Source organism: Anabas testudineus, chromosome 5 (assembly GCF_900324465.2).
Source record: "Anabas testudineus chromosome 5, fAnaTes1.2, whole genome shotgun sequence".
Classification (NCBI taxonomy): domain Eukaryota; kingdom Metazoa; phylum Chordata; class Actinopteri; order Anabantiformes; family Anabantidae; genus Anabas; species Anabas testudineus.
In genome coordinates this window covers 17,076,144-17,095,794 of record NC_046614.1, presented here as the reverse complement: position 1 = coordinate 17,095,794, position 19,651 = coordinate 17,076,144, and the positions used below count along the sequence as shown (strand labels likewise).

Genomic DNA, 19,651 nt, shown 5'->3' with positions numbered 1-19,651 from the left:
TATCCGCAGGCTATCAATTTCTCCTTCTGTGCATCCCTTTTATTGGAAGGATCAGCTGGTCTATGTTTTTTTGTTTTGCTGCAGGTATCCTACTTTGAGATCTACATGGATAAAATCCGGGACCTGCTGGATGGTGTGTTTATGCAGTGAAAATGTGAAAACACAACTCGCATTTCTGAATTGTTATGCGGTTTTCTTTGCTGCAGTACAGAGTTGGCAATGCAGCCCCTATAGCTACACCTACAGGTGCATAAACTGTAGTGTAGTTATTTACAGCACAATTTCCACTTTTTAAATAATAATAATAATAATACAGATTTTGTTTCCCCTAAAGTTTATAGTTTAACGATGAAGTTCTTAGTGAGCATTGTCCTCTGACCATCTTAATATTAAAATCCCAACAAGAGATTAGAGCAGCTAAGATAAAATATAAACATAATCATCTGAGATACTTTCAGTTATTAACTTGCACTCACTGCAGTGGGCTTAATGTGCAACAGTAAGTTGTTTGTGCCCTGTGTTTCGCCTCTGAAGCTACATACTGTCTAACCTGCTTTATGGATGGAGGATGTTTGGGCTGTAGGCTGAGAAGAAGACTGCAGATATGAGGGCTAACAACCTATATTTCTATATATTCATCTATATTTTTATTTACATGCAAAAATAAGCAATAATTAGTCAAATAGTCAAACTCAGAGCTCTTTGTAGGAAACAAAAAAATATCAGGTCTCATTTTAAGTAGGGTTAGTTAATTAGGATCACAGAAGGTTTACATAAAATTTAAATGTTTTGCTATGAAACTAATTACTAATAATTAGTTATTAGTGTCTCAGTTCTAATATCAAAAACAAACATACCACCCCCCCCCTCACACACACACAAAAAAAACTAGAAAAACTGAACAGCCAAGATGCTTTCCTGTATACCTAATACCATAGCATTATACACAAAGAAGCACTACAACACTACAGCTTATAGTCCTATCACTAAGATATACAACCAGTGTAAAATGATGGAGAGGCATAGACAGAGAGCATCACAGCATCCCTGTGATTACATCTTTAATGGAGCCCGAGACACTGGTGAAAGCTCCCATCTGTATGCGGGAGAGTCCTCAGCGGCTGAAGAACATTTAAGCTATGAACAAAAAAGAATCAACAACAAGCGAGATGAATTGAGGCAGCACAGAGAACAACACCCCATGGAGGTATTTGCAAAGAGAAAAGTGACTGCAGGGTGATGAAGACATGCAAACACACACATACACGCACACAGGCAGCCGCCAAGAAAACACAGCATCACAATCCTTTGAAATTTAATTATAATCGACAAGATAGGACTTCCAAATGTGAAATGAGTAATGCTAGAATTTGGGCCAGTAAGTGGCTTAGGCAAAATTTACTATTTTGTTCACTGACATTAGCGAAGGCACATGCCTAACCTCTTTGTGACTTTGGAAAAAATAGTTCCCTCGTACCATTAAAAACATTCAGAGCGGGAGCCTCTTCACAAGGCATTAGCACAATATGACACACAACTGTGACGGGAACATAGTCAGGTCTGATTAGAGGAGTAGAGTAAAAACACACTTTCACATGCAGATGCTCACTTACACACACACACACACACACACACACACACACACACACACACACGTACATACACACATACACAATAATGCTTTGGGTAAAACAATGACCTCTCTCTTTATATCTCCCCACACCCCAGTGACAAAAACCAACCTGTCGGTGCATGAAGATAAAAACAGAGTTCCTTATGTGAAGGTGAGTCATCTACCTGTTTGATGTGATTCAACTTGGCATAAAAAAGCTAATTTCTCTCCTTTGTGTTGCAAGGTGTTCTTGTTCTTGCACATTGAAAGAATAGTTTAACATCTGGGGAAATACACTTATTTTTTTAATGGTGGCAAGTGAGGGAAGATTGAAATAACACTCATGACTGAACAGTAAATGTGAAGTTACAGCTGACAGCTAGTCAAAAGGTAACCTTGCACGCACCTGCACTTACAGTACAAAACAGTATACAGTATAAAAACTACATTATATTAACACATTATATTGTTATTGTTTAAACAGTCTGTGCTGGCAGACCAATTTTATTACCTTTTGACAGAGCCAGGGTAGCTATTCTCCCCTACTTCATGTTAAGCCTTATAATATAACATCCTCACAATATAATTGAGTTATGAGGTAGCTACAACAAGGTACTGAAGTAAAGCAATCTTTTCTTACATGTGCATATTTTTCTCTCTGTATTTGTGCAGATTGCATGCTTTTATGTGTGCAAATTAAAAATGTGTACGCATCAGAGCAGTAATTTTCAGATAAAATGTGTCCTTGTGCATGCATTTATAGATCGTTGGGTATTTTCAGTGCACAAATGAATGTGTGCATGTGTTTTTCTTTACTAAGGGCTGCACTGAGCGCTTTGTCACAAGTCCTGATGAAGTGATGGATGTGATAGATGAAGGGAAGGCCAATCGTCACGTTGCTGTCACCAGTGAGTCACACTGTTGATCTTCCTGATGTGCTGACACTCGCTGTCAAACATTTCATGTCAGATTCTTTTTAGAGTAAAAAAAAAAAAAGAAGGAACACAGATGAGAAATGCACGATGATGTAAAGTGAAGATCTTGCTCATTACTCTGTCCATGGAAAATAATGAATTGAATGACATTTGAAATAAGCAGCCTGAATTACACCCTCCTCTCCTGTCTACTCCTGTCCTCTTTGCATCATTTCATCACTTTCTTCTTCAGACATGAACGAGCACAGTTCCCGCAGTCACAGCATCTTCTCGATAAACATCAAACAGGAAAATGTGGAGACCGAGCAGATGCTGAGTGGGAAGCTATACCTGGTTGACCTAGCTGGTAGCGAGAAGGTACGACAAAGTTTTAGTCTAAACGCTTAAAAACGAGGGCTTCGCCATGATATTAACTCATAACATTCTTTGTCAGCGAGTTTTTATAACCCTCAGGCCAGACGGGTTTTCTTTCTCAGAAAGGGTCTTTTCAAACACCAAAAATGCTGATAAATAAAAAGCTCTGAACTTCACCCTCAAAGCATTTTAATGCACTCACTTTAAGGCACTGCACAGAATCTTTTATCAAATTCTACATTATAAAGGATTTGTCCAAGAGACTAGGAAGCGGGTCTTACTTTGAGGGGTTTGTCTTTGCTCAGTCTGCTGCTGATGCAATATCACAGTTAACGTTTGCTCATTTTGAGGAATCCAATTGGTTCCACTGATAGAGACAAAAAGTCATTTTCAGAGAAATAATAAAGAGAGAAATTATTTTACTTGATTCAGATAAGCTCTAAAAAGCATCTCAGCGAAGACAAGGGTCACATTGAAGAGAGCCACAAACAATTAGTTTCTCTTTTTCAAGGCCTTTTTGGAGAAATTTGAGTGAGTGAGCTTCATCACACTATTTATAAAACAAATATATTTAGAACATAGCTCATACTATAGAAAGCAGACAGAAAATACATTAGAGCCACAAATGAATGTGGCCTTTGGCTTCCAGTGTCGACATTATTGATGCAAATGCTATAGAATAGTGTGAGCTAAAATAGTAGGTGCCATGTAGTATATAAGAAATGCTGATGGTCACAGTTTGTAGTTAATAAGTGCTGATGTTGCACCTCTAGGCTGTCTGGGTGATCCCTGAGGGACAAAGGAAGAAATTATTCTGCTCCCACCACCTCTTGATACTAAATATTATTAGTTGAACAGGAAACTGGTGCATGATCCACAAGTCTTTGAGAAGCTTTGAAAGATTGCTAATTGTATCCCATGATGATTTGGTGTGTCTTTCCAATTAGTTAAATGTCTTGGAAAAACTTTAAAAGCTGGTTGACTCACTTTTTCTATACGTTTTTTTAACATGTTAAAATGACTTTTGACTTTTTACTGGGAAAATAAATAAACTTTATTGTCCATTAACATTTTTGTATCAGTTTCTTTTCAGCTGGCCTGGTGTACACTGATTAAAAGACACTCTTCTTTAGCAATTAGTTCTGTTTGATAAACTGGATGTGTACCAACTGAATATTGCTTTGTCCCTAAAATTACTGCAAAAGTAAATTCTCATTCGTTTTAAAGTTGCTATTACAAGTAGTTAATTTCTAGGTAATTATCAGAAATGACAGGAGCTGTAAAACAAAGCCGACTTTCTCAGTCTTTTCATGCTGAAAATGTACTAATTCATTATATGTGTGTGTGTGTGTGTGTATCTGTGTCAGGTCAGTAAGACGGGTGCAGAGGGAGCGGTGCTGGATGAGGCCAAGAACATCAACAAGTCTCTGTCGGCCCTGGGGAACGTCATCTCAGCACTGGCTGAGGGAACGGTACAGTGGAGAAATCACTGTAATCTTTGTTTTCTGTGAGAACTCGGCGTGCTGAAGAGTGGTGTCTTGTGTGAAAAGTAGTGTTATCAATGTAAAACATTTTCCAAAATGTAATCCAAGCTCTAGTGAATTGACTAAAACAATGACATTATAATGAATGAGGGAATTTGTTTATTTCCTAATGGCACAGAAAATAGTTTAAAGCTAATATTATAATGAATCAGTTCAGAATCACTAGAAAAGAAGAAGAAGCTCATTTAGACAAATACACTTTTAGGATTTCTTAAGATTTAGGTAACAAACTCCATATCCAGTTGGACAAATGTCGCTGTGACACTCTAACCAGTTTTCTGTCGCCTCTGCCACAATCCCCTGGGCTGTTACAGCTGGTAACCTTATTTTCTATTTCATCAAATTCAACCAGCAAACTCAAAGCCACACCACTCCACCCACACCACAGTCCTTCCAAGTCCTGTCATCGCAATTTAAAAAAAAATCACTGCATCTTATTAAATAACTACTGTATGAAAGCTTAGGGAACTCCTCATAAACCTAATGGAAAGGCTCACGGACGTTTCATAAATCAGCCGCCGTTCATTTTTTCATTTAGTGAGCAAGGACGCAGTCTTATTGTAGGCTCCAAAAGGTTTAAAAGGCAATACTGTGAATGATGCAGCACACAGAATGAAACTTCTTCTTCTTTCTTTGTTCTCTGCCGATGCTCACAACACGTCTAGTTTTTAAAAGGAATGTCATAGTGGAGCATTCAGAATGTCGTCCAAGGCTTTTTAATCCTCTGCTCTGTCTTTTTTATGCCATTCTCACCATTTTTGATTCCCTTTTTTCCCTTTTCCCTTTTTATCTCTTTGCAGAAATCCCACGTGCCATATCGTGACAGTAAAATGACTCGCATACTACAAGACTCGCTTGGCGGGAACTGTCGCACCACAATGTTCATATGTTGCTCCCCCTCTAGCTACAATGATGTAGAGACCAAATCCACCTTAATGTTTGGCCAACGGTAACCTTGCTTTCTGCTTCTCGTTGGGCACAACACACACTCGCCTCTCTTCCCCAGCTGCAGCAGTTAGGATGTTTTTCTGCCCAAATGTGTTCAGCTCAGATATGTTGTTCACATATTTCTGCCTCCACCTTTGCTTTTTAGGTCCCACACACTCCTTTAAAAGCAGGGCCTGTGTTGCAATTTAGTTTTTTGATTGTGCTGGGGTTGCTTAAAAAGTATCTTTTCATATCTAAGAGATTTGCTTTGCTTGCCACCTCTCCACTGCCATTGCTCACTGTCAATTCAAAGTAACTCACAGATGGAAAGAAGGATGCTGAAAAGGGCGTCCTTATACAGCATCTTTTCCTCTGCCAATGAATTCTTTGAATAGAGACTGACATGAGCGTGTTGGTTGAAATAAATAATGTATGACTGAGCAAAGGGGGTGACAGAATCCACAGCAGATATTTGAATTTTATTGAACAGAAAATTTGGTCTCTTATCTCCCTCTGTCAGCTACAGTAGCCGTTGAGCACCACAAATAATATGTTGTATAAATAAATATGACATGCAAATGCTATGACATGATGACATTTTTGCCACTTGTACAGTTTTTGAAGCAGAACATTTAGTGGCTAGTTCAGTGTTAATGAGTCTTGGTTAATGTTCGACAAGCAAATCTTTGCTCAGGATTCATGTGCACAGTGTATAGATGGAGTACATCAACAAGCAATTACCACTTTGTTTGACATTAGCTTATTGTCACCTAATGTTTATCACTATTTCACTATCAAAAGAAAGCGTTAGCTAAATTCTGATCTGATGAGACCACTTTAGATGGAGCTGTTTGTCTCAATATCAGAGAATAAATAAGGACAACAGTGTTCTCTCACTGGAGTGTGAAATTAAGTGATAGCCACCGATGGGAAATTCACAGCCAGAGCTGGTAGGACAGCTGTAGCATCAGGAATGTTTTCATTCATTCATTCTGCAATGCCACATATTTAGGCCATCATTTATCATGTATACTGTAACCTCTTATGAAATGCATGATTATCACTGTGCATTTAGATATGAATTTGTTTTAAGAGGTCTGAAGCAATTTTACATTTCGAATGTTTGCTTCCACCTCTCTACATGCACCATAAGGCACAGTTGGCAGCAACCCAATCTGCATACCAATTAATGAGATGCAAGCCCATTTTTATTGAGCAGCCAGGGTTGAAATACCCTTGACAGTTCCTCTTTTCTCTGCCATTCTCAAATACTGTCTTTTCCTCTCGTCCACCTACCCTAACACTGTTTTCTTGCTTGTCCCTCTCCTACTCTCTCTGGCTTTATCACTGCATCTCTCCAATTAGTGCCAAGACCATTAGAAATACTGTATCGGTGAACTTGGAGCTCACAGCAGAGCAGTGGAAGAAGAAGTATGAAAAAGAAAAGGAGAAGAACAGGTCAATGAAGGAGACGCTTCAGAAGCTCGAAGCTGAGCTCAACTGCTGGAGGAATGGTAATATTCACACTGAGAACACGCTGGCAGCTCACAAAACCACAGAATAGCTATATCACTACAATAAATATGTTGCCCATGTTAGATGACTTTACTTTTTATATTTAATGCCAAAAAAATAAGTTTATATTTGTTGTCATAACTGAAATTATTTCAATAACTAGTGGATGAATTGCTTTTAGGTTTAGAACAGATATTTATGAACCCCAGTAGATAAATCCTTGTGTTTTGGATGACGTCCTTACTTTGCATAGTCCGAAACTTTGACAATTTCTGTTTTTCAAAGACAGTGGAATGTTTCCTTTAAAAATATTTTACTTGATTATATTAGAAAAGAGTGTTTGAAGCTCAAACAGACCTCATCATGTGGAGAGGTTTAGAACCTCTCCACATGATGAGGACCAAACAAAGGGCACTCCAATCAGCCTGAGCAAAATAATTTAGCAATGCTAGATGTTCACCATTTTGCACATTATACCTGCAAAACATTTGCACGTACTTTTGTTTTAGGAGCCTGTTAGCATGCTGACCATACCTTTTGTCAATGAACTTCTGACCCTACTTTTTATAGTTGATGGGGAAGATCAGATGCATATTATATTATACTGTAACAAAGTGTGATATTTGCAGTAATAGACTTGTAAGTACAGATGGTCAATTCCTAAAAGCACCACTTCAATACAGTCCCCTATAGGAAAACACACTAGTGCACAAGTCCTTTTGTGCATGGAAGAAAACTCAATAACAGGATTGAAAAATTTGCCTGATAACTTGCAGACATTACTTTTCAGTGGAGGTAAGTGCACACTTAACCCTGGTTGATTTCATCTGAATACGTGCCAGTGGATATGTAGGAAGAAAGACACCAAACAGACTTTCTGGATTTGTGCCTAAAGCACTTAAAAATCCCCTTCTGGCTATTTCTATTTCATGTCGTTCAGACTTTTACACTTTGTATAATTGGATTCCTCTCACATTATGCTGCAGGGAAAGCATTCTGTGGCTTTATTTTTTATGAATCCTTTTACATTAGTAGTCCTTGCAGTGACAAGGGTTAATCACATTTACACAAAAGTCATAACTTATACTGGTCCTCCCTCATGTCATCAAAAACACAAGCACACAGAAATTGTACACACATACAAGTACACACCTCTGTCCTTTTCTGTTGGACTTCAGGTCAATTTAAATGTCAGCGCTTTCAGTAGAAGTGATTGGTTGACATTGAAGTCATGTAATAAATTCAATGCTTTGTTTTTCTTGAAGAGCATTCTCTCAGTGCTTAACCTGAATTTTAAAAATGCTGTAACACATCTTCATTGAACACCCATCACTGAAATTATTCCTTTTATTGCTTCATCCCTCTCAGTTACCATTCTCATTCTCCTTCACACACACATACTCACGATCTCTCCCTCCTCCCTCTGTCTCTCTGTCTCTCTGTCTCTCTGTCTCTCTCTCACACACAATTTACTACTTTTAATTTCCTAATGGATCATTTTGACAACACTGTTGCCCCCTTTTGCCTCTCACTGTTCCGTTATTTTGTTGCTCACCTTAGGCCAGGCACTCTCTGAGACGGATGCTGTTGACCTCCATTTTGTGCCAAATTAGTCAGGTCTTTATTTGAGGATGGTGCAAAGACAGGACAATCTCCTATAATCTTTCTCTTACAGTAAATTATGTCAAATCCTTCCTCATGTGTCTAGACAAAATATGTCTCATAACTCAGAGATGTGCATCTGCTTTTATTGATTAGCACATGTTCAACTAGACGGAAGGACCTAATCTGTGAAAGTCATGAGCTAGGTGTAATGTTTTAAGTATAGATTACTTTGACCTTGTCTGACAGGGGCAAAGCACTCAGTTACCAAATTGATCTTCTTTCCATCTACAGTACATTATATCAGTCAAATCAGTGCAGTTAAACTCTGGAGGCACACATATAGTGAAGCAGACGCTTTCAAAATGTCTATGTGTAATCACATAGCAGAAAATCAGATGCAGAAATGTGATCAAATTTTAATATGGAAAAAATATATAGGCAATTAATGAAGTTGAAACTTGTTTGTATAACACTTTAAATGCACCACTTTGCACAACAAAATATATAATCTCCCAATATAATTCACAAAGAAAAAAGGAAAGGTCATGATCATTTTGTGGTTTTCTGCATGAATTTTTCATAAAATGTGATCTAATCTTCATCTAAGTCGAGAGTATTAACAAATATAAGGTGCCTAAAATAATAACACCAAAAAACTAATTCTGATCTTTCATGTCTTTTTTGAGAACAACCATAAAAACCTTATAGTGGCAGTGGAAAAGGTATGTGAATTTAGGCACATTATATTTGTTTCTTGCCACTGTAAGTTATGTGATGCAAAACTCCCGCTCTTAGGTTGTATTTACATGTTTTTTTTCTCCTATGACATTTTTTTCCAAATCACTTCCTGCCATTCCCTGTTTCTAGATACAGGTCAGCTTAAGCCTTTTAATGCTGCCTGGGTAAAAGCATCCAACTCAAGTTGTCTTTCCAAGCTTTTTCTTTTCTGTACTTTTTTTATGCCATTAATGCTGCTCTGCTGCCCAATTAGCATATTGACTAACAGTCCAACTGCATTCAAAAGCTTGCCTTCTTTTCCTCTCTCTGAAATACTGGTGCTTTAGCCAAAGCCAGAAACAACACAACTGTCATTGATGAACAGGTGTAATTTGCAGAGTTTTTAGTTCTGACTACATAGAAAGCAGTTCTCATTAAAGGCACTGAAACTTCTCAAACGTGATATTTAAATGCATTTTGGAATAACAAATGGACATATGCTGAAGATTGACCCACTAATCCTGTTTCATAAGATAATCCGTAGGGGACGATTTGCCAAAGATAAAAGCAACACATATGCTCTTATCTCAAAATCAAACATTTTGCTTCACATCATTAGGTGAGAATGTTGTTGTGCTGGAGAAGCTCAAGAGTCAAGAATCAGAAGATGCCCCCCTGGTGCCTCCAGAATCTGAGGAGGCAGTTCTTGACATCTGTAGCCCCTGTAGCCCCTGCAGCCCCTGCTCTACCTTCTCCTCTATCGTGGTTCACATCTCAGAGGAGGAGCGGCAGAAGTACGAGGAGGAGATTCGCAAACTTTACAAACAACTGGATGATAAGGTGACGTTAAGATGCTGCAAGAAGGCCGTTTACGGTACACGTATGAATTCAGGACAGATTACACACAGTGATGGGAGTGTTTATACATGAATACAAAAAGCTGATCATGGGCAAACACTGTACTGTAATACTGGTATATATTCCATGTGTGTCTTTAAAGGATGACGAGATCAACCACCAGAGCCAGATGGTGGAGAAGCTGAAGGAGCAGATGCTCGACCAGGAGGAGGTAAAAGACTTTTAGTTTCACATCCTTTCATGAATTTGGTTAAATGGCCCACAGTGAGCTGCAGTGTGCACATGTGCCAATCAGAGTCTGAATAGAAGTCAGCCCTATGAGATTTTTGTTATCCTGCCCTTGAGATGAATAAGAGGAAAAAAAAAACTCTTTTTAGGTATCAGAAGGCACTCAGAGAGCATAGAGTGTCATTTTATTAGTTTTAATATTGATATATGTAGGTGTGATGTGCAATTGCTGTTCATTCTGACACATTTTGTCTTCATGTATGAGAAGAGATAGGCCCATGTTGCTTTAGTTGGCATGGCTTGGACTAAAAGCTAAACAAGCATACAGTATAGTATCTCTAATGATCTCACATATAATACTTCTACCATTTCTTTCCATTTATTCCTTCCTTTTGAAAGAGCAGCAATTAAAAGACTTGTTTAAAAAATAAGTAATTAAGTCCCGCATTTACAGAATGTATTCGTAGCAGACGGCCAAACTACCTGAAACAGGCTTCAGTGTGCAGCACACGGCCAAGTACAAGACTCCACATTTGCAAAATCTGTTCATTCATATCACAAAATGGTCCTGCTGCGGGTTGAACTGACATGATGGTAACTACCCGACCTCGGTTTGTGTGCAGTAACATGAATTTGCATCCATTTGGCCAAACAGAAGCGGAATGCTACAGGGCGAACATGCTGGCACCCCGGCTAGAGCAACATCTACATTTAATGACACGCATTTAGTGGAATGACCCACATTGGGCTGCAGCAGTGCAGATGCAAGCAAATACCGCGTCTAAATAATGCCAGCTATTAGTGTAAATGGTATGTTAAGATGAATATTTAAAATGTCTCCTGTTAAATGACACCTTTATTGTAACATGACTTGTAAACATGCTTATCTCTTACTGCCAAGAGAACAACACACGCCTCGCCATTATGTTTTATTAAAACTCAGAAGCTCTGTATTGTGAATAATGAAGCAGCTGCTTTTGTACACAGCAATCCTACAAATTTGACTTTCTTTCTGCATTTTTAACCAGATCTTTCTTTATTTATAGTTTATATTTAGCTGTTGAATTTCCTGTGCTCCCCCAGCTTTTAGCATCATCAAGAGGTGACAGTGAGAAGGTGCAGTCAGAGCTTGGCAGGCTGCAGACAGAGAATGAATCTGCTAAGGCGGAGGTGAAGGAAGTCCTTCAGGCCCTGGAGGAGCTGGCAATCAACTATGACCAAAAGAGCCTGGAGGTTGAGGAGAAGAGCATGCAGAACAAGCTCCTGGCTGAAGAGCTTTCAAAGAAAATGGTGGGTCAGTGTTTCAGGAGGCTTGTTGTAAACATTTGATGTGTGAATATATATTAGGGCTAAAATGGAGGAAAAAGAAGACAAGCAGTGACTGTTCTAGGCTATAAATGTGTTGTGTGAAAGCACACTCTGAAATGAAAAGGGAGAAAAAGAACATTAAGCTCCTGTCTTTCAAGAATATGTTGAACGTTTGGTTCAAAATGCACTTGGAGAGATAATGAGTAAAAATAGACAGCTGCATGGATGGACAGATAAGAGAATTTTCTAGTACATAGTGCTGTAAAAAATATTAGTAAAAAGTCAGAATTGGGTGGGACAAATGAGAAAGGACTATAGAGTAATGAGCAACTTGTCATGAAGTCATAAGTTATTTATTATACAGCCGTCCCTAATGTTTATTTTACTTGAGTGAGAATTAAATATCAGTGGCACCAAAGGCAAGCTAACTAATTATCTGATTCAGCTGATCTGTTACTGGCTGTTTTTCACTATGACTGCAAGCTCATTTTTAGCAGATACTGCAGAATTAGCCACAGAGGACACACATCAAACTTGTCTTGATTAGGGTCAAAATTCAAAGTAAACTGACTATTTCACGCTGTGACTTTACTTTTTAGCTTGAGAGAAGCAGTCGGTTCTGACAAAGATTAAACCGCACTAAATGAGATTTGGCACAGGTTAACTACAAAGCCTGGGAAATGGGCTGTAAAGTTATTCAGGTTTTATGAAGAAAAGCCTTTCAGCTGTTTACAGCCTTGTTTAAAGTCAAATACATTTGTCTGTTCTTTAAATAGTTTGAAGCCATTTTCAATTAGTGATGGTCTGGACAGGGGCAGACAAAGCAACATATAGGACTAGGAATTAGCTGGAACATTATGGCCAGGAAGTATAGTAGACAATGAGACTGAGAAGTGGCTGAGGCAAAGTGGTTGGTATATACAGCACATATTGAGGCTGAGACTTGTATGGTATGGAGTGAGTAAGTTATTCTTTTGGTTACTACTTTTTGTTTATGTGCCATTTCTATGAGGGGATTCATATCATACTGATTCGTCATAGTTGCTGTTAATAATCAAGATTTTAGGATTTTCAAGGAGCAAAAGATGAGGAATGAATTCATCAGTGAGGTAAAGTTTTGAAAATAGCATTTTAATTAATGGGGAAATGCTTTTGAAAAAGAAAATGCAAACCATTGGCAAGGCTGGTCAGTCTTTTATAAAGTTATTGTGTCTGGCTCAGTGGACCGAGAGGACCATTATTCACCTACTTAAACCTCTTCAATATTTCATGCACCGTTTTACAATGTGCCAGGGTGTCCTCCCCTGCCTCTCTGTCTTTCTCAGAAACTGGTTCAGAAATTGATGAAAGGAGCTGACAATGTAACTACTCAGTCCACAATTTAGTTGGCTAAACACAGCTGAAACCAGATTTTCTCCTCAGCCATCCTAACACGTCCCCGCTCTAGCATTTTTGCAGTCTGTTCTCACCTGACCTCTCACCTGACTCAGCTCCTTCTTACAGATGGCACCTGGCAGGTTGACAGGACGTTTAACAGAATACAAGAAACCATGTAGAGATCCAGAAGAGTCCCAGCCTCTCAGGGCGTTTTCCCACTTTCATCCTCCCTTGACTCATTAAGACTCATTCTCCACTTTCTAAATGCCAGCTGTAATGCTAACATGCGGTGTTGCAGATTTTAAAATTTTTTCCATATCTGCTGTAGAAATGGGGCAGCATTGACCTAGAAAAATAGTGCAAAGGAGTACATTCATCACTGTCTTCACCTCACTGTGTTCATCTCTGCTTGCAGTGGAAACCCCTCTCTTCTTCTGCAGGAGTCCATGACATTGCTCACTGTCACTGCCATTCATCTGCTCCCTTAAGCACCTTCTTTCATCCATCTGTCCACTTAAGCCTCCTTCAATCATCGTGATTACATTAATTCATTATTCAATCAACCACATCTTTACTGCAATTCCTCTTCATAAATCTTTCTTCAACTAAACTGAATATTTTTCATTAACCTTTTCCTCTGCTGTTCTTTTAATTATTCAAAAACAAGTCCATATCAATTAATTATTTACTGGTATTAATGCTAAGTTAATGTTTTGACATGGAAGGTGACCTGAAAAATGATCACAGGTCTCGAAGTTAATGAAGGGGAGGAAGATGGAGAGGTTGACAAAAGCAGTGGCTGTTACTGTACTTAAAAAGGTAGTTAATGGTGCTGTCTGACTGATGATCCATGGGGGCAATAATCTAAAATGTGTCATTAAAATGAGTGCTCAAGTACATTTCATCTGTGATAATAGATGATCCACTTAGTGTAAAATAAAACATACCTTCAATGTGAACAAGCAGAAAGAAACGTAAGTTTAAGGCTGATGGTATACCTAAAAATTTCATGAAATGAAACTACACCACCCTCAACTCACCTGATTCATCACGACCGCCCCTTTCTTCTTATTGGCTTCCTCAGAATTTACAGTATAAAAGCCAATTTCTAGCCATTCGGTCAATGCATCATTCACTCGGTTTTATAAAACTTCAAAGTAAAAAACAAAACTATGAATATGAATAATGTAAAAATAAATAAAAACACTTACACAAAACCATTCAATCCCTTGTTGCACAAAAAAAGCTCTATCATTCACTCTGGCAGATCCTCTTATCCAATGCTGGTTTCTAATTTAACAGTCATTATATTTTGCTACTTGCATTTCATGGATAAGAAAGAGGTCAGGGGTTAAAATTGTGTGTTTATTCAGCTTAAAGGTTCGACAACACCCCCACACCTCAGTTCTCTCAGCTCTCCTTTCATTGTTCTCTTGTTTTGGCCAATCTCCTCTGGGGTTGTCTTGCTACCTTGTTTATTTTTCTGCTCTCATTCAACCAATCTCCGCAGCTCGTCTCCTGTCTTGTTTTCTACTGTCTCCACTCCCTCATCTCACTGCTCTCCCCTTCCACAGGCTCACCTCTTGGCTTTAGAGGCAGAGCTGTCCCGTATCCAGGAAGTGAGCAGCCACCAGAGGAAACGCATTGCTGAGATACTCAATGGGCTCATGAGGGACCTGAGTGAGTTTAGCACCATCGTAGGAAACAAGGACATCAAGCTGGTGAGTGGATCAGAAGCTGCTGCAAGTTTGGAGACTTTGTATGTACCTGCCTGTGATGTTAACAAAGAACCAGATACTGTATGTGATCAAATCAGATGCTGATGTTCTGTAAAACATTTGATGTCCTGTGAGAGAAGATCTTTCTCTAATATTAAAGCAAGAATAAATGTTGGGCTTAGTTGACAAATGTGAAACAAAACTTAAAACTTTGTGATTTTGTCAAAGTCACAGTCAAAGCAGTAAACACAGACATCACATACTCCTATTTCAGTGTTTTTGTACTTTCAGTATTGACTCATCCGTAGGACTATAAATTATACAATATAGTCTGTATATGCAGTATGTATTGGCCTAGTCACACCTGAGGATACATTATAGGCATACCCACTGTCATCTGTAATATTTAGTCTGGTTTCGATGCATTTATCCATCCTCCACAGACCATTTCAGAGCGTCTGAATCACAGCATCTAGTAAATGATGCTGTTAACCTAATGGATGTGCGTACAAAATGCCAGAAATGTGTTTCAAAGATCCCTCCCTCTTAAACTTCCCAGCTGTCTATATATTATCCACAGTCAGTCCTTACCAAACATCTCCACTACCCTGTCTCTCCTCCTCTCTATCTCATCCGTCTCTAGCCAATGGAGATCACTGGTGCAATTGAGGAGGAGTTCACAGTGGCTCGCCTCTACATCAGTAAGATCAAGTCGGAAGTGAAGTCCATGGTGAAGCGCTGCCGCCACCTGGAGAACCTTCAGATGGAGTGTCACCGCAAGATGGAAGAGACAGGAAGAGAGCTGTCTTCATGTCAGCTCCTCATTTTACAGGTGAAGGGCTGATGGAAATAAGGACTGGTAACGTCTGCACACATCTGTTGTACGCGCAAGACAAAATGTTATGCCTCTTACTCCTGAGGGAATTTATTGTTTGATGCAGAAAAATCAGGACAGTAAGCACCGAAACCACCCAGAGCAAAATTATAACTATCAACACATATAACAAAGTGACGTTTCTAGCGCACTCCTTCATCAGTCTAATTAATGTCACATGCTGCTACGTATGCCTTTGTGTGATGTTAATTACTCTCATGAAGCGTGTGCTCAAGACGTCACAGATCTTTTGCATCAGAAGCTTTCAGTGTGCACACTGTCCTGACTCTTAAGGGACTGTGTGCTTTATATTGTGTGTGCAAATGTGAATGCCTGAAGTCATTATGGTGACTTCATTTTACTATCCCTGGTATTTAAATGAAATTCCCTAATGAGTAAAGATCATGAATATTCAATTTAAACTATATTCATTGAGCAGTCATGTACAATCATCTCTTGGGTTTTGCTCATCAGTATGAGGAGATGCTGTTTTCTGACTTTCAGCATCAGGCAAAGATCCGGTCGCTAACAGAGTACATGCAGAATGTGGAGCTGAAGAAGAGGCAGCTGGAGGATAGCCACGACTCTCTCAGCGAGGAGCTGGCCAAACTCCAAGCTCAAGGTAGAGTACAGTATATTCTTACTGTAAAAAAGCAAATACAACATTAACCTCTTCAATAAAAAGGTATAAAGCCACTCTAGCAGCTCTGTCAGGCTTCACCCGATCACACTAAAACGGAACTGAACTAAATGTCAGCATGCATGGATCACCAAAGCTGTCTGTGAAGATTGTCAGTCACCCAGGTCACAGTTATCCCAAAAGCGCTGTTCGGTGACAACTGAAGTAGCTTTAACGACTCCACAGAGCCCCCCATTAGTTTAGTGTGCAAGCTGTCCTGATTCTTAAAGGACTGTGTGGTTTACATTCTGTGATTCTATGAGGTGATCATGGTGTACATTTCAGTAATGAATATTTTCTTGAAATCAGTCAGTCAGACCTGATAAAGCCTTTTATATGAGAGGTGGAAAGTCTTCCAGAACTTAAAGCAAGCTTAGTTGCCACTGGAGAGGACCTTGGGGATCACCCAAGAGTTCATAGATCACAAAACTCTATAGGACACATAACCAGGCAGTCAGTCTGTGCAGTACAGTACATATAAAATATACAAGAACTGTATTTGTAATAAAAGTGTCTTTGCCTCAGGCTGAGGTCGAGGTATTTTATCTAGCTGACTGGAATACCAAAAAGGGAAGCAAGAGTTTATATTTTAGTCACAGTCGAAGGTGAAGGAGGAGCATATCAATATGGTCAGACAAGCAAAACAACAGATTCATGGTTGATAAATCAGGCAAAATACAAAGCCCCAGGAGCAAATCTAATCGACGGGGTCAAACTGTTTTTTACAATCTTTACCCAATGTAAAGTCAAATAAAGACATTCTTTTCCTTCTTTCAATTGCACCAACTGTATTGCATTGCGATGCAATTGCAGCAATTGCATTAGAAATGTCTAATGTAGGGTTCACATTCAGATGCAGTTGGAGAAAAATATGCCTGGATAATGTAAAATGTAAAAAGACAACAAATCTCTCTGTGTATTTTAGCTCCATAAATGCTGGGACTAGGAGGAAGCTTTAGTTACAACACTTTTATTAGTTTTGATGCAGAGTTTTAACCTGTGCCAGAAGCCTTTTTGTCAAGAAAAATAAAAACAAAGGTAAATGCTGACGAACACGCTGAGCAGGCTCCCACACATTTCACCAGCACAAGCAGATTAATAGTACGTTTTAAATTTGTCCGGCTAACTCCCGGGACACTGACCCAACTCACAAATCAGGCCAAAGGCAATGTAAGTCATTCTTCTCGGGGAGTCCCCACAGAACTGTATTAAAAATGTGTGAAGGTAAGGGCAGGTGAATCAATTTTGGCCTTACGCCACGCTCAAGCCCGTCATTACAGAAGTAGATAAATGCAAGAGCTGCAGGTCATGTTGACGATACAGCCTGGTGCAAGGAAGAGCTGGGTAATTTCATGATCAGACAATAGAAACAGCAGTGAGTCAAAACCAGATCAGTGTGACACAATAGAAGTCATTAGGAATAATAGATATTATTACACCTGAGGCATGGCTTGGATCACACTGACCTCGGTGTCATCATCAAGCGTCAGCACTGTTGCGCTGTCAAAGCCAGGTCACATTCACCTCTTTCATATCCATAAGCATTTTACTCTCTGGCTTTTTCTCTCTTCTTCCAAATGCGTGTGTTTCAGAGAACATGTCACAGGTGACCAGGGGGGGGATTCACACATCTATCCTGGATTCCTGTGATACAAAGGTAACCATGACTACAGCGAGAGCAGATTAGTATAATGACCTTTTATCACACCGCCTTAGCACTCAGCTAACTGCAGGCGTGCATGTGTAGATCTGATGCGCGTGCGTTGCAATCGCATCCATGAGTGTGCATTCACGTTTCGGTATGCTGTGTTTGGGCTGGTATATGGTCTCATGACGGCAAATGTTGCTATATTTTAAATTCTATAGCACTACAACTAACAGACAATCAGTATAAGGGACTGACATATAATTATTTGCCCCTACGCCGATTGTAAAATGAGAGGAACCATGCCACTCTCGTGCTGGAGCCACCAGACAATTAGTTTAGCTTAGTATAAAGACTAACAACAGCAAGCTGGACTCTGTTCAAAGGAAACATGAGGTTGGTTTTGGCCACTGAGAAAGTGGTGGTTGTAAAATGCTGAATAAAGACAGAACACAGACACAAAGGAACTTTAAGTCCATATTATGTTATCCCGAAGCAAATAATACATAGTGAACCAAGAGTGTGTGAGTCCACAGCTGCTGCCCACCCAGTAATGCATCCTTAAAATAAACACGCAGCACGCTCTGTCTTCACCCGTACAGCTGGCAATATTTGTTGTTATTCATTATTATCTGCTTGTGTTTGTGCACGTGTTCATGAGTGTGTTTTTCACTATGTGCATTTGTCTTTGCAAATACACAGCATGCGTATTTGTGTGTGTGTGACATGGTTCAGTGTCACTGGCTCATTAGTTTACTTCATTCTCAGTTGCAGTGTATGACACAGTCTGCTGAGTCTGTGTTTGTGTGTGCTTGATGCCATGTGGCCTTGCATGTCCACATGTTCACTGGTGTGTGTAATTTTTTCCGCTCGTAATTCAGTCGTTTTGTTTTTCTCCCCCCTCCCCCCCATTCATGTGTCTTCCCCTCTTTTTTTGGCTGATACCTCAGACGGCTCTGGAACAGCAGATGGAGTTGCACCGTGAGGCGCACTGCAAACAGCTTGGCCGCCTAAGAGACGAGATCAACGAGAAGCAGAGGATCATCGACGACTTAACTGAGTATGTGCCTTGTTGTAATACTTCACCTTATCTGATATACATACTGTCCAAAAAGTGAGAAGTTCTCAACATGCACAGAGTGTTAAAAGAAACACATGAGAGAAATTTAAATATAAATTATTATATTTAAAAAAAGATATTAACGCCCAAAGTATAGAAGTGATGGAAAAGGCACTGTCCACTGCTGGTTGTGCATGTTTACAGAGACACATGTTACCCACTCTGTCGGCTGTCTATAGGCTAAAATCAGAAATTCAATTCCACACTCATGAGCAGTGTGAAAATGCTAAAATTGGGGATACATGGTGTCACTATTTGAGCTGTCAGAAAAATATAATCCCTGATTTAGCTGCAAGAAGGGCTGCCTGAAATCAATATCTGTGGTTGGGTGAGGAAACTGCAGTGTGGGAGGACTTAAGAGTTGAGCTGCTGCTGAACCTCACTGTGAGGCAGGCTTGAGCTATTTAAAAAGAGACCCTTTCGGGTGCCTCGTTTGAAGATGTACAGTACAAGACATAACCGTCTGGGAGGAGACTGAAAGGCAAAAACCCTTGAGGTGCTAAACTACATTTCCCAACTGACCTGGAAAGGTTTGGTAACACTCAAGGAGCAGCTGTAGAGAATTTCTGAATGAAAAGACATTTGGAGCTGCTTTGCTTGTCCTGGCACAGCCTGATTTGGATAAGCGGCTTGCA

At 39.5% G+C, this 19,651-nt stretch overlaps 1 protein-coding gene across 1 annotated transcript in view; it reads left to right on the top strand.

The window, feature by feature from the left end:
* Positions 1–19,651, top strand: part of kif5ab (kinesin family member 5A, b) — a 50,386-nt gene that overhangs the window by 18,094 nt on the left and 12,641 nt on the right. Inside the window, exons 5-19 of the mRNA XM_026347093.1 lie at positions 85–133; positions 1,729–1,784; positions 2,433–2,520; positions 2,780–2,904; positions 4,269–4,373; positions 5,246–5,394; positions 6,738–6,886; positions 9,829–10,049; positions 10,210–10,278; positions 11,379–11,585; positions 14,555–14,701; positions 15,342–15,530; positions 16,077–16,194; positions 17,844–17,908; positions 18,847–18,956. Coding sequence (XP_026202878.1) covers positions 85–133; positions 1,729–1,784; positions 2,433–2,520; positions 2,780–2,904; positions 4,269–4,373; positions 5,246–5,394; positions 6,738–6,886; positions 9,829–10,049; positions 10,210–10,278; positions 11,379–11,585; positions 14,555–14,701; positions 15,342–15,530; positions 16,077–16,194; positions 17,844–17,908; positions 18,847–18,956 — 1,847 coding nt within the window. The remainder of the gene's footprint in view (positions 1–84; positions 134–1,728; positions 1,785–2,432; positions 2,521–2,779; positions 2,905–4,268; positions 4,374–5,245; positions 5,395–6,737; positions 6,887–9,828; positions 10,050–10,209; positions 10,279–11,378; positions 11,586–14,554; positions 14,702–15,341; positions 15,531–16,076; positions 16,195–17,843; positions 17,909–18,846; positions 18,957–19,651) is intronic.